Here is a 13,872-nt window from a genome sequence, read left to right on the forward strand (position 1 = left end):
CAGTATTGCACTTAGGAAATACACTCAAGTGTGTATTAAAGATCAGTAGAACGTAATATATGTAACTCCTTTGAAAGAATTCATAATAAATGTTTATACATGGACATATGCATAGAGAATGTTAAAAAGTAATGTGATAGGTCTGGATAAAGGGCAAACAGGAATTTTCTGTGTTATTCTTGTTACAGGTATTTCTACAAATCTGAAATACTTTCAAAATAAAAAATTTAAAAACCAAAGGTGTATTGCTTCATACATTGCATGAAGCTCTTTACATGAATGCACATTCGGTCATTCCACTCTAAGCTCTGGGATATTTTAATACTGCAATTTCTATTTTAGAGATGAGTAAACTAAGGCTTTAAAAAGTTAGGTAACTCACTTAAATACATATTTTGAGAAAGTGGCAAAGAGTATTTGTTTTACTGCCGTGACCGTTAAATTCTTACACAAAATATAAATACATCTTTTAAGACATTTAGGAAAATGACTTTATTTTATTTTATTTTATTTTGTTTTGTTTTGTTTTTGAGACAAAGTCTCACTGTGTTGCCCAGGTTGGAGTGCAGTGACCTGATCTCAACTCACTGCAACCTCCGCCTCCTGGGCTCAGACGATTCTTCTGCCTCAGCCTCCTGAGTAGCTGGGATTACAGGCATGTACCACCACGCCCAGCTAATTTTTTATATTCTTAGCAGAGATGGCGTTTCACCATGTTGGCCACGCTGGTCTCAAATTCCTGATCTCAAGTGATCCGCCTGCCTCGGCCTCCCAAAGTGCTGGGATTAGAGGTGTGAGCCACTGCCCCCAGCCAAAAATGACTTTAAAAAATTAAATTTCTATTACTACCAACCCCCTGCCTCTTTCCTGGAATTCCTGATATATTCCTCCAGAAATTTTGTGTGCAATGGGAGTGTATATATGTGTGTATTCTTTAAAATGGGAGTATAATAAGCATCCTGTTTATAATGTGCATTTTTTATTCCATCTTAATCTCTTTAGTGACTGACTTCGTGAAGACTTTATTTAAAATATTAGAAATTATTCATTAAAAAGTAATAGCTTTTTATCACCTCAGTTTGTATTTATGAGCTACATTAGATGCATTTGATACATGTATATTAATTTTTGGTATTTGGCTTTTGTCAGGTGGTTTTGGAATGTATGCTTAAAAAAGACCTCATTTATAATAAGGTCACTCCAACATTTCACCACTGGAAGATTGATGACAAGAAGTTTGGTCTTACGTTTCAAAGTCCTGCTGATGCTAGGGCTTTTGATAGAGGTATCCGAAGAGCTATAGAGGATATTTCTCAAGGTAAGTATTCTTGACTATTTTCTTATTTATCAGTTATATATAGTTGAGGTTATCTTTCTTAAAGTTGACCAAAAGTAGTTTTCACACTTTGACCATGTCAGCTTTTGTGATATGTGACCCGGCTTTGAAACCTCACAATAGATGAAGAGAAAATAATAGACTCCTTAACCTGATTCGTATTTGTCACATCATAGTCTATGTCAATTGCATGTACTATCTTGAATAGTCCATCAACAGCTGACTTCAGATAATTCAAATGTTTTAAAATAAAAGCTTGAAGGAAGGGGGACTAGAAATGTACAGCTGTGAGAATCCCAGTTGGTATTCTACTTGTGTATGTATGACACCAGTCACATCCTTTTTTTGGGTAATTATATAGAACTTGTAATATTCAAATGTATGTAGACTGTAGTTATTCCACGACAAAAGTCTTTACTTTATTGATTTCATTATTGAGGATTGGCAGACTTCCAAACCTCATCTATTCCTTTGTTATCTTTTCAGTTTATTAAAATGTTAACTCAAAAGCATACAGGTTTTGAAGGGAAGAATAATGTTTTTTTATTTAAGACTGACTTATGCTTACTTAAAAATCACATTAAAACCCATTTCTTCCCATAAAGGTAGAAATATCTAAGACTTGATTTTTTTTTTTCTAATTAGGAAGGAAAATTATTTCAATTTAACTTTCTGTATGAAGTAACTGAAAGTGTGCTAGACTACATTGTGATTTGTGTATTTTGAAGATGTCATTTTAATAAGAAAATCTGAAAACAAACTATGAGACCAGTCACAGGCAAGAACATGGAAATATGTTGTACAAATCTGTTTTGATAGTGCATGAAACTGTAGTTAAGTAATTTATTTAGCTACTTTAAAAGATTGGAATTTGGTAAATGAGTAATTTTTTATTCTGATCCAGAAAAAATTACTATGAAGTAATAGTACCCATTTTGTATTTATTGTAAGACCCCATAAATTCTCCCTAGATCAGTGTTCTTAACCTTGGCTACACATTACAATCACCTGGGAAGCTTTTGAAGCTTAAAATGACTTAGTCTCCACTCCAGACCAATTGAATCTATCTGGGGAATGGAGTCGAGTCACCCATTATTTTTCACAAACTCCAAGTAAGTTCAAATATAGTGAGGAATTGTTCTCTAGTCAAGTAATTTGAATTTGAAGAAAAAAAATAAGAAACTTAAAAAAAAAATACATGATGCCCTGTGCCTCATTCCACAGAGATTCTGATATATTTTGGTTTGACGCCATACTCTGGCATCAGTGTATTTTTTGACAATTCCTCAATTGATTCTAACCTTTAGCAAGGTTTGAAGAACCAGTGCTTTAAAGAGAAAAATATTATCCATGGCTGCTGGAATTTATATGATTTAAAGTTTTGAATTACTTTTAAGCTTATGCTCATGTACCATAACAGTATACTTCTTTCACTAGGATCAAATAGATTGGGTTTAATGTTTTAAAAAATGATTTACAAGGAGTAGCTTACAAACTCCCAGGTAGAATAGACTATAGTACTTAGTCTGCCTTGTTATTTTTGAACATTGAAAAACATTAGCTAGCATTATCAGCAGCTGTTATATAGACTTTCAACAATCTCAAATTGCTTTTACTTGACCTTCTGTGACAAAAAGATAAAATATGCTGCTCTTTCAAAAGGGCACATTTCTCCTTATCTCATGCCTACTCCATGCTAAGCTGTGCCTCTCAAGGGTAGCATGAACTAAGAATACTAGGACAAATCCTTCCTTATTAATTTATTGAAACTAAAGGTACCCTTAACAGCATGAAAATCTGTACAGAGACATTGATGCACAAAAGTCAGTAACAACAGTTGGCCTTTAACTATCAATAGTGGATTAAAACTCATTTGTTTTCCATCTGAGCTAAAGCAACTAAAATCCTGGCTTTGGGTACTAAATACTGTTTCCTGGGTCAAAGCATTCAGAAAAATTGAATAAATCGCATCTTAGCATCACCAGAGCAGTGTAATTATAATCTGCCTAGTAATTGGCAGTATTTGGGAGAAACTAGGGGCAGGGGGTGCTAGAGATAGTATACTTTCAGAGAAAACATCTCGTTAGTTAAGCAACTGGAAATTTTCCTATGGAAGAAGGAAATAATTACATTATTCTCCATTATTCTAACGGGCAAATATAAGTGGCCAGTATCTTAATTGCCAGGCAATCCAGAAAGATCTCTGATTAGTCTTTTAAAGTATTATAATGACATAATCAATTAGTCATTAATACTGGACTCTAAGACAAAAATTCTATGCTTAATTAACCTTATCTATTTTCTTAGGATGCCCCGAATCAAAAAATGAAGCTGAAGGGGCAGATGACTTACAAGTAAGTAACGGCTTGGAAGGAATTTGTAAACATAAAGGATGTGGAAGAAATCACTAGCCTTATTAAATAAACTTATCAATTGCTAAGAATATTTCTAAGACACTGTATTTGTCAAATTTCTCCAGAAAAAAATAACCAATACAGGTTGAGCATCCCTCATCTGAAAATTTAAAATCTGAATGTTCCAAAATCTGAAACTTTTTTCTTTTTGAGACAAGGTCTTGCATTGTTGCTCAGGCTGGTCTCGAATTCCTGGGCTGAAGCAATCCACCCACCTCCCCACAATGCTGGAATTATAGGCCTGAGCCACTGTGCCCGGCCCCAAAATCCAAAACTTTTTGAGTATGGACTTGACACCTCAAGTAGAAAAAATTTACACTTGACCTCATGTAATGAATCACACTAAAAATGCAGTCAGAATTTTGTTTCATGCCTGAAATTATTTTAAATCATGTATAAAATTACCTTCAGCTTGTGTGTTATAAGGTGTATAAACATAAATAAATTTCATCTGTAAAGTTGGGTGCTATCCTTAAGATGTCTTACTATGCACATACAAATATTCTGAAATTTGAAACAGTTCTGGTTCCAAGCATTTCAGATAAGAGATACCAATCTTTATATAGAAAGTAAAGTTTCTTTCTTTCTTTTTTTTTTTTTTTAAGGAAGTGGTTCATAAGATTGTGGGCTGGGTTGGCAGAATGGGCAGGCATGCTGGAAATTGGCACAAGTTGGTGTTGCAGTCATGAGAAGGCTGAATTCTATTCTCTTCAGAGGACCTCAATCTTTTTTCTTATGCCTTTCAACTAATTGCTTGAGGTCACCCACATTATGGAGGATGCCTAACTGCCATATTATAAGGACATTCAAGCAACACTATGTAGTTGTTCATGTGGTGAGGAACTGAAGCCTTCAGACAACAGCCATATTAGTGAGCCACCTTGGAAGCAGGTTATTCAGCTCCAAGCAAGCCTTAAGATGACCAGTTGTGCCATGTTTTCACTGCAACCTTATGAGGGACCCTGAACCAAAACCATCTATTTAAGCTGCTCTTGAATTCCTGGTCAACAGGAACTGTGAAATAATAAATGTTTGTTATTTTAAGCCACTAAATTTGGGAATGATTTTTGACTGATACAGATTCTGGAGACCTGAAAATGAAGTGCTGCTGCAACAAATACTAAAACATGGGAATGACTTTGGACTCAGGACTCAGACAGTAAATAAAAGCTGGAAGGTCTTTGAGGCGAGGTTTAATAAAGTTCCGAAGAGACTGTTACTGGAAGCTTAAAGGTCTTTGGATAGAGCGTCAGTGAGGGTTTAAATGAAAATGAAGAAAATCATATTGGAAAATGGAAGAAAGGGAATGTTTGTTTAGTGTCTGAAAGCTTAGCAACGATGTCACCTGGCAGTAATGTGGGAAACAGAAAATATACCCAATGTACTGGGTGGTTAAGCTAAGGAGTTTTCAAGCAAAAAGTTGAAGCTTTTTGTCTGATTTCTTCTTACTGCTTATGATAAACAGTAAATGAGAGAAGTAAGCTAAGGAAGGACTCCTAAACAAGAACCCAGGACTTCGCTGGTTTTGAAAATTCTCAGTTTCTCAATATGTCAAACAGCTAAGATTAAGAAATGGCTTCTAAGCAAAGATCAAATCCAGGGCCTTCTCAGAAAAGCATTGTCTAAGGATGTGAGTGTAAATTCCTTTGTTAAGACCTCAGGAGGATTTAAGATGAACCTCAGAGAATCTTTCAATTAAAGTAATAGGTCCTGTAAGAAGTGTAAATGTATGTCACATAGCAGAAGTTTAAGGTTGAGAAGAGTTTTTCTCATTTATGAGTGTGCTTTTTATCTAATGGAGTGGACCGCTATAAGATTCACAAAGTTTTTTGACGCATTATATTGGCAGAAATACCACCTTTGATTGAAGAGGGGCCCTTTGAATCCCCAAAATTCTACTTGCAGGAAGCAAGTTGAAAACTATACAGATGCAAACTTGGTCCACCCTTCAATGAAAATAGAAGAAAATTAGAAATTAGAACCAAGATCTCAAAGGCCAGAGCCAAGAGTTATGAAAAATTATTCCCAGGTCCTAAGTTCCACTCTAGGAACTTCCATCGTTGCCACCTTGATTTCAGAATTATGTGCACCAATAACTATGTTGTTCCTCTCATTTTTTCCACTTTTGAACAAGAAGGTCACATGGCAGTTATCCTCTGCCTGTCCTACCGTTGTCTTTTGGGTATGTGTTGGGCAGATAATTTGTATCTTTAGTTCCAGATCATCAGATTGAGAGAAGCGATATATATTCAAGGAGCAGCATTTAAGGAACTACATATACCCAGGGAGTTTCATCTGTACCTGCACCTGTTTAGAAGATGGCATCCTAGCTTTGAAGATGTTGCTATAAAAAGATGAGACTTGTAGGGAGTCATGGGAGGGTAGAATGTATTTTGAATATGAGAAAAATATAAATAATTGGTGTTCAAAGAGAAGTGAATTATGGTCGTTTTAAAATATGGAAACATTTTATACTCCTTTCTTCACTGGAGTCTAATTCCCCTCTTCCTGAGTATAGGCTGTTCCTAGGGACTCACTTCTACCAAACGGAATGTGTTGAAAATGAAGTGTGACTTCTGAGGGCAGATGATAAGAAAATTTCTGGCTTCCATCTTGCTTTCTGTCTTGCATCACTCTGGGAGAAGCAAGCTACTATGCATGAGGACACTGAAGGAAATGTATGAAGAGATCCATGTGAGGAATTGAGGTCATCTGCCAACAACCAGCAAGGAACTGGAGCCTTTTAGCAACAACCACGTGAAGTGAATCATCCTGAAAGCAAGTCCTTCAGCCACAAACAAGCCTTCAGATAATTATAGCCACTGCCAGTCTCTTGACTAGAACTTCATGGGGACTATGAGCCAGAATCACCCAGCTAAATTGGTCCCACATTTCTGACTTACAGAAACTATGAGATAATAAATGTTTGTCTTTGAAGCTGCTAAGTGTTGTGGTAATTTTTAATGCATCTATAGGTAAAGAATGCACAAGCAGAAAGGGAAGTTTAACTTTTTCTTAAGATGATTAGAGTGATAGCTAATTTTTTCAGAGTTACAACTGCAAAAGAAAACTCTTAAATTTACTTTAGTACCATTTATTTCATTTATGATGTTCCAAAGGTTTAGAACGTCATTCTTCTTTTGAAATGTATGGGAAGTTGCAGTGTGTTATGATTTATCTAGCTACTTTATTAGGAATAAAATACATGTTAAGTTTCATAATTCATCTTATGGGCTTGACATAAATAAATGTTTTAAATACAGATTATGGTTTAAGGTAGTGTTTATATCAGGTTTACTTCATTGGCAATTATTTACAAAGACAATATAGTTTAAAAGAATAACGCATTATCTAATTTTTTAACACAATAAAAGTAATGATAATGTTATATTTAAATAAATGTTTTGAAGGTATTAAATGCCAGAGTGGAAATCCTCTCTCTTTTGAATGTTCATTAATTAATTCAACAAATATTTGAGTACCTATTTTTGTGCCAATAACTTTACTAGACATTTCCTTCATAAGTTATTGGACAACTTTCTGCTTTCAACAGTTAATGTCTTCATCAGTTATCATAAGTCAACAGAAAGAAATTTACCTTTCTATTTCATATCTGTCTTTGGAGGGTTTTATAACAGATCATCATTTGAATTTGAAATCCTATCTTGCTCATCTTTTATTCCTGATGTGTAATATAGTGCTAATCACATACATAATTGGCACTCAAGAAAAGTTTTGAGGAAAAATCTTAAAAATTAAGATTTTTAAAAACCTAATCAATAATAAGGTATTACTGTTCTTTTCATTTAGTTTCTTTCTTTGACTATTTTAATGAGGCAAATGAGAGCTTTTGGTTTTTTGTTTGTTTTGAGACAGAATCTTATTCTGTTGCCCAGGCTGGAGTGCAGTGGCATGATCTCAGCTCACTGCAGCCTTTGTTTCCTGGGTTCACATGGTCCTCCCACCTCAGCCTCCCGAGTAGCTGGACTATAGGCACGTACCACCACTCCCAGCTAATTTTTGCATCTATTTGGTAGAGACGGTTTTGCCATGTTGCCCAGGCTGGTCTCAAACTCTTGGGCTCAAGTGATCCACCCACTTGGTCTCTCAAAGTGTTGGGATTATGGCATGAGTCACTGTGCCTGGTCTGGGTTTTCGTTGTTGTTGTTTAATGCTAGCTTATGCTTTGTTTTAAGATCATTTTTAGTGCTGACAGAGTTGTCACTTAAAACATTTACAGCTCTTATTGTTCAGATATACTGGATTGAGAACAAAACCCACAAAACTTACCTCACAACAGGCTTAAGGTTAAAAGAGGAAAAGATCTTAGATATGTTTTGGGGCAGAAGAAAGATGAGATCTGATTGATATGAAGTAAAACATTGTCATGTTTTCTCGTTTGGCCATTGAGAAGTACATGACTAACTTAATCTTTTTTAGAAGTAAGTAATGTCATTTCTGAGCCAAAATGATTAGAAGGCTATGATTTATGTTTGTCTAATTTTGCTTTAGGCAAGGGATATGAATTGTTCATGTAATGATTTTCAAAGGTGGTAATATTTTAATAAGGCTCTATATCTGAAAACTAAGTGGACTGGCTTTATTTAGGTAGTACAGAGTATTTAATGGTACCACAAGCTATCACAATCCTTTAGTAAGTGCTGCCTTAACAGTTTTCAGAAAGCCCTGATGTGTCTTAGATTGAATTTTATTTATTACCCAATAAGAGAGCAAAAAAATACGCTGTATAACTTTTTGCATAATGTTTTGTTATTTAAAATTTTATTGACTCTTAGACTAATATATGCATATTTTGAAAATTATAAAGACAAAATTAGGAATCATTCAGTCCTACCCAGAAATAATTACTGTTCATATTTGGATATTTCTGCTTAGGCTTTTCTTTCTTCTGACACCTTGTATACAAATGCATACTTCCTTTTAGAAGCACCATTGGGATCATACTTCTAAAATGCAGTCAGCTTAAAATCTCTTGGCCATTTTCATTGTGTCAGTCTAACTTCAGAGTCTTTGATCTTAGCCATTCCATTATGTAGCTATACTACAATTTAATCATTCACATCATCGAATATTTCCCACAGCCTTTTACATACATTTTAATTTGTGTCTTTGAGTGTGACCTTAAGATAAAAATTCTAGAAATACATTTGTCATTTAAAGGGTTGAAGATTTATGTGTTAGCAGGGTGTGTATAACTATTCCTTATTAACTCAAAAGTTGATCTACAGACAGTAAACAGTCTCTGCAAACCTAATACTACATTAAGCCAAACTAACTCTTCGTTAGAAAGGTAGTTCTTCTGTTGAATAAGCCAGGTTACAGGACTTGTTTTCCTTTACTATTGCCAGACATTGTGTCTTGCTGCATTTTTCATATTCCTTGTATATTTTTTCATCACAGATGGCTGTGTTCAGGTAGCTTAAAGAAAATGCTATATGCTGTTAATGTTTCCAGTCAAAGCTCATAGACAAATGGAAAACTAAAAATTCAAGGGTTGGTTTGTTCTTACCCTTAAGCGAATCAAACTAAAGAAATCTAATGAACAGAATAGGAGACAGTTGTGGCCAAATTTAAAATGAATTGAAACTGGAAACACTACACCACAATGTTAATAATGGTTTTTTTGGGCTTGTGGAATTAGAGTAATTGTTTTCGTTTTTTTCTATGCTTCCTAAGCTAGCCTAATTTGAGCATATAATTTTAAATACCTAAAGAATTGCTATGGTAGCATGTTTAACACATGTAATGCCAAGATATAAGGGCTCTTTACCAAAGAAAAATTTTAAACCACTTCTGTCATTTAATAAACCAATGATATAATTGTTATAAAACTTACTTTAGTAGGATATGAGCCAGCCACACATTTTGCAAACCTGTAATTTGTGATTTACAATTACAAGAATGATGTTCTTGAGCAGTATGTTGACTGTGATATCCCTTTTTTTCTGCATTTGATTTATTTATTGGGAATCATACATTAACAAGGGTTTGCAAAACAGCACTAAATTTTCTCTCTCTGAGAGCTAGCACTAGAAGATGGGGTGCAAAGGGAGGAGAGAAGCAACTTTGTTTTTGTTTTTTCTTTAGCTGTCATCTGGCCTTATGTTCTGGTCAAGAGCTACAGCTGGAATTATTTTATTGCTTTACTCTGTATCCTTTTGCCTCTACACACAAAATTGCTATAGAAGTCTTTGAAAAATAAAAAGTTAGGCACTCACTTGTCAACCATAAGAGAATAATTCTTATACCAGCAACTGAGAGAAAAACAGCTTTTCATTGTGCACTATTGGCATGGTTACTTTGTAGACATTACACATTAGCCTGTGCCACCATACAATACTAAAAGCATCGAATGTGAGTATATATAACTGCTATAGATGTTTTTTTTTTAAACTAGAGATCATGCCAGTGATTTTACAGTCTTTGTGCCTATCATATATTAACTTTTTACTCTTGTGGAAGATTTTTGGGATTTCCCACCACCTAATTTTATCTTATCTTCATGTTTCCATAGTAATTGTCACTTTTCAGGGGTTATAACCCAGTCAAAAAAAAAAATAGAAGTTTGTCTAAGTCTGAACACTTTATGCTTAATCATATCCAAATTAAGAAAATGTTTTGGTTATTACTACAGGTTGAGTATCCCTAATCCACAATTCAGAATGCTCCAAAATTCAGATTTTCTTAAGCACTGACATGTGGCTCAAAATAATGCTCAGATTTTGAATTTTTTTATTAGGGTAGGTATATTATATTATATTATACGCATTTATACTTAGGTTGAACATCCCTAATATAAAAGTTAGGTAAGTGATAAGACCCAGTGTGGGCAGAGATGTAAGGAAATGGTTCCTCTGTCTTATACAATTAAGGGGTTTTCAGTTGATAACATAAGTTTACCAAAGGGTAGCTTGGTAATGTAATTGAGTATGTGTATATACTTTATTCAACAATTCCATTTATAGGAACTAATACTAAAGAAATAATACAGGTACACCAAGATATATGTAAAAAGAAGTACATTACAATGCATGTAACAGAAATTTGGAAATCTAAATGCCCATAAATAGAGTATTAGCTAAGTAATATATGACATACGCAATACTGGACTTCTCTGCAGCAGTTGCAAAGTGTAACGTGTATACTGATATGGGGAAGGTCCATGGAATGTTAAGAAGTGAAGAAAAGGAGCCCTGTATGGATAGACTAATATAAATGGGATCAAATTGTACATAGCATGTAAACACATATACATGCATTAGGAAATTTAGGAAGATATATGTCAAATAGTAATAGTGGCTATTCCACAGGGGTAGGATTATGGAAATAATTTTTATTGTTTTTATAACTTGAACTTTGAATAACAGTTACTCAGAGATTTTTTTTTGCCAGGTGTGATAGCTCATGCCTGTAATCGCAGCAGTTTGGGAGGATGAGATGGAAAGATTGCTTGAGCCTAGGAGTTCAAGACCAGCCTGAGCAACACAGTGAGACTCTGTCTCTACCAAAAGTAAAAAATTAGCCAGGTATGGTGGAGTGCACCTGTAGTTCTAGCTACTCGGGAGGCTGAGGTGAGAAGATCATTTGAGCCTGGAAGGTCAAGGTTACAGTGAGCTGTGATCGTGCCACTGCGTTCCACCCTGGGCAACAGAGCAAGACCCTGTCTAGCTAACTAGCTAGAGTGTTTAGATTTATTATTGCTTAAGGAGCTCTCTGTATACACTTTTTTCTATTATATCACATTTATTCCTGAGGTATCAATGTGATCTGATTATTGGATATTCGCATGTCACAGATTATAGAATTCTCAGTGTGCACCAGGCATATAGTTCTATGCTCCAGGGATAAAACTTAGGCAGAGTCCCTCCTTACAGGTTGTCCTAGTTCGTTCTAGCTGCTACAGCAAAATCCCATGACTGGGTAGCTTATAAATAAAAGTAATTTGTCACCATTCTTGAGTCTGGGAAGTCCACTCTCAAGGCACAGACTGTGCCTGGTGAGGGCCCACTTTCGGGTTCATAAGTGGTACTTCTTGGCAATATTCTCACATGGTGGAAAGAACAGGACAGCACTCTGGAATCTCTTTTATAAGGACACTAATCACATTCATGAGGGCTCTACCTTCCTAATTGAATCATAGCCCCACCTCCTAATACCATCACATTGGTAATTAGATTTCCACATATGAATTTTGTGGGGGACACAAACATTCAGAATATAGCACTGGTTCATGGGAAGAATGTAAATAAAAGAATACTCAGAATATACAGTGATAGATACATGTAATTTTAAGGTAATTCAAAGGAGAGAGTGAATAACTTGTGAGTGAATCAGCAAAGACTTTTTAATGAGTTTGTGGCTGAGGTTAAGCATAAAACAGTTTTTTAGTGGAAAATTTGAAGCATGTCATTGTTGGGCAGAGGAAGCGACTTGTACCAGAAAATCAGAAGTATGAAACATCAGATGCTAACGGAAAGAAACAGGTACATCAATATTTGTAAAGCAAAGAAATGAGGATGAAAACCAGTAGGAACAAGCCATATTAAGAAAGCATATTGACTCTTTAAGTAACAGAGTGTGTATTCATTTATTCTTTTGTTCATTCTTGGAGTTTCTTATTCACATAAGGAAAGCCACTATGTAATTTTTAATAAGATGGATCCATTATAATACGAATTAAATAACAGATATACATATTTAAGAGTGAACAGTATGACAGCACCTTGTCTTGGTAAGAATATGGAGCACTCATTGTGGATATATGAATTGTTTAAACCACCTTCGAAAATCATTTTCATTATGAGAACTGGAACAAATGTATATCCTGTGACCCAGCATTTCTATTCTTGGATATCTTCTAGAGAAACTCTTGGGTATATATACCATAAGGCCTATAAACTATTATTCCTAGCAACGTTTACTGAAAGAGCCAAAAATTAGAACTGCCCAAACATCCATAGGCAGAGAATAGATGAATAAATTGTAGTGTTCTTATCCAGACTCTGCCACCTAGTAACTTTTATTTTAGGCAAGTTGCTTAATCCCTTTGAATTTTAGTCTCTTCATATGGAATAGGTTGTAATGCTGTGTACCTCAAAAGATGATTGTGAGGATTGAGTTAACCCATGTAAAGTACTTGAGACTGTCTGACACATGGAAAATGCTCAATATATTTCAGCTGTCATTGGTACACAGAGGTCAACATGACTGATTATTGCTACACATGTCAGTGTGAATGAATTTCACTGAAAAAAATTGAGCAAAGAAGTTTCAGAATATCCCACGATATCAGTCAGTTCAAAAGCATCTATAACTAATATTGTTAAGGGATATTTGTGTGGTGAAACTGTAAAGAAGATAAGAAAATGAAAAACAATATGACTTCAAGATAGGGTTTATCTGCTGAGGGTCCACGTGATACAGGTGGGAGTGCTAATGTGGAGAAACACAAAGGGGTAATTAGTTGTATTGGTTATGTTCACTGAAGTTGGGTGACAAATGTACACATTCTATTATTATTTATATGGTTATGTATATAGTCCTTTATACATATAAAATAACTCCTTAGAGAACCCATGAGTCCCCTGGTTCTAGCCTCAACTCCCCAGAACTATATTAATAGTTCGGTGTGTAATAATTTCTGGTATTTTAAAAGGAAAAATATATATACATCAATTCATCCTTCTATCAGTTAGACAAATGGGATCATGCCATATTGACTGTTCTGTACCTGGCTTTTTTCATTTAACAATAGCTTGGGAATACTGAAAATATCGTTTTAATCACTGCACAGAATTCTATCATATATTATAATTTTAAACCAGTTCCCTGCTGGTAGAGCCGTAAAATATTTTGATTCTTGTTTTCTTTGTTTTTGTTAAAAAATAGTGCTACCTTATTGTGTGTGTGTGTCTGTGTGTGTCTGTATATGTAGTCAATCTCTCAAAGAAATGCTGGGTCAAAAAGTATGAATTTTTTTTTTTTCCAGTGGCATTGTCAAATTGCACTCTCACCAACAGTGCAAAAAAGTATTTCTATTTCTCCAAACCCTTGCCAACATTGAGTGTTACTACGTATTTTTTTACGTCTTACCTAGTTAGT

General features: G+C 34.8%; 1 protein-coding gene across 2 annotated transcripts in view; it reads left to right on the forward strand.

Moving 5' to 3' along the window:
* The window catches only part of SPRED1 (sprouty related EVH1 domain containing 1), a 100,342-nt gene that overhangs the window by 65,592 nt on the left and 20,878 nt on the right, over positions 1 to 13,872 (forward strand). For both annotated transcript variants that reach the window (NM_001204360.1, XM_077937621.1), the window contains exons 3-4: positions 1,150 to 1,318; positions 3,644 to 3,690. In NM_001204360.1, coding sequence (NP_001191289.1) covers positions 1,150 to 1,318; positions 3,644 to 3,690 — 216 coding nt within the window. The remainder of the gene's footprint in view (positions 1 to 1,149; positions 1,319 to 3,643; positions 3,691 to 13,872) is intronic.

Source organism: Macaca mulatta, chromosome 7 (assembly GCF_049350105.2).
Source record: "Macaca mulatta isolate MMU2019108-1 chromosome 7, T2T-MMU8v2.0, whole genome shotgun sequence".
Classification (NCBI taxonomy): Eukaryota; Metazoa; Chordata; class Mammalia; order Primates; family Cercopithecidae; genus Macaca; species Macaca mulatta.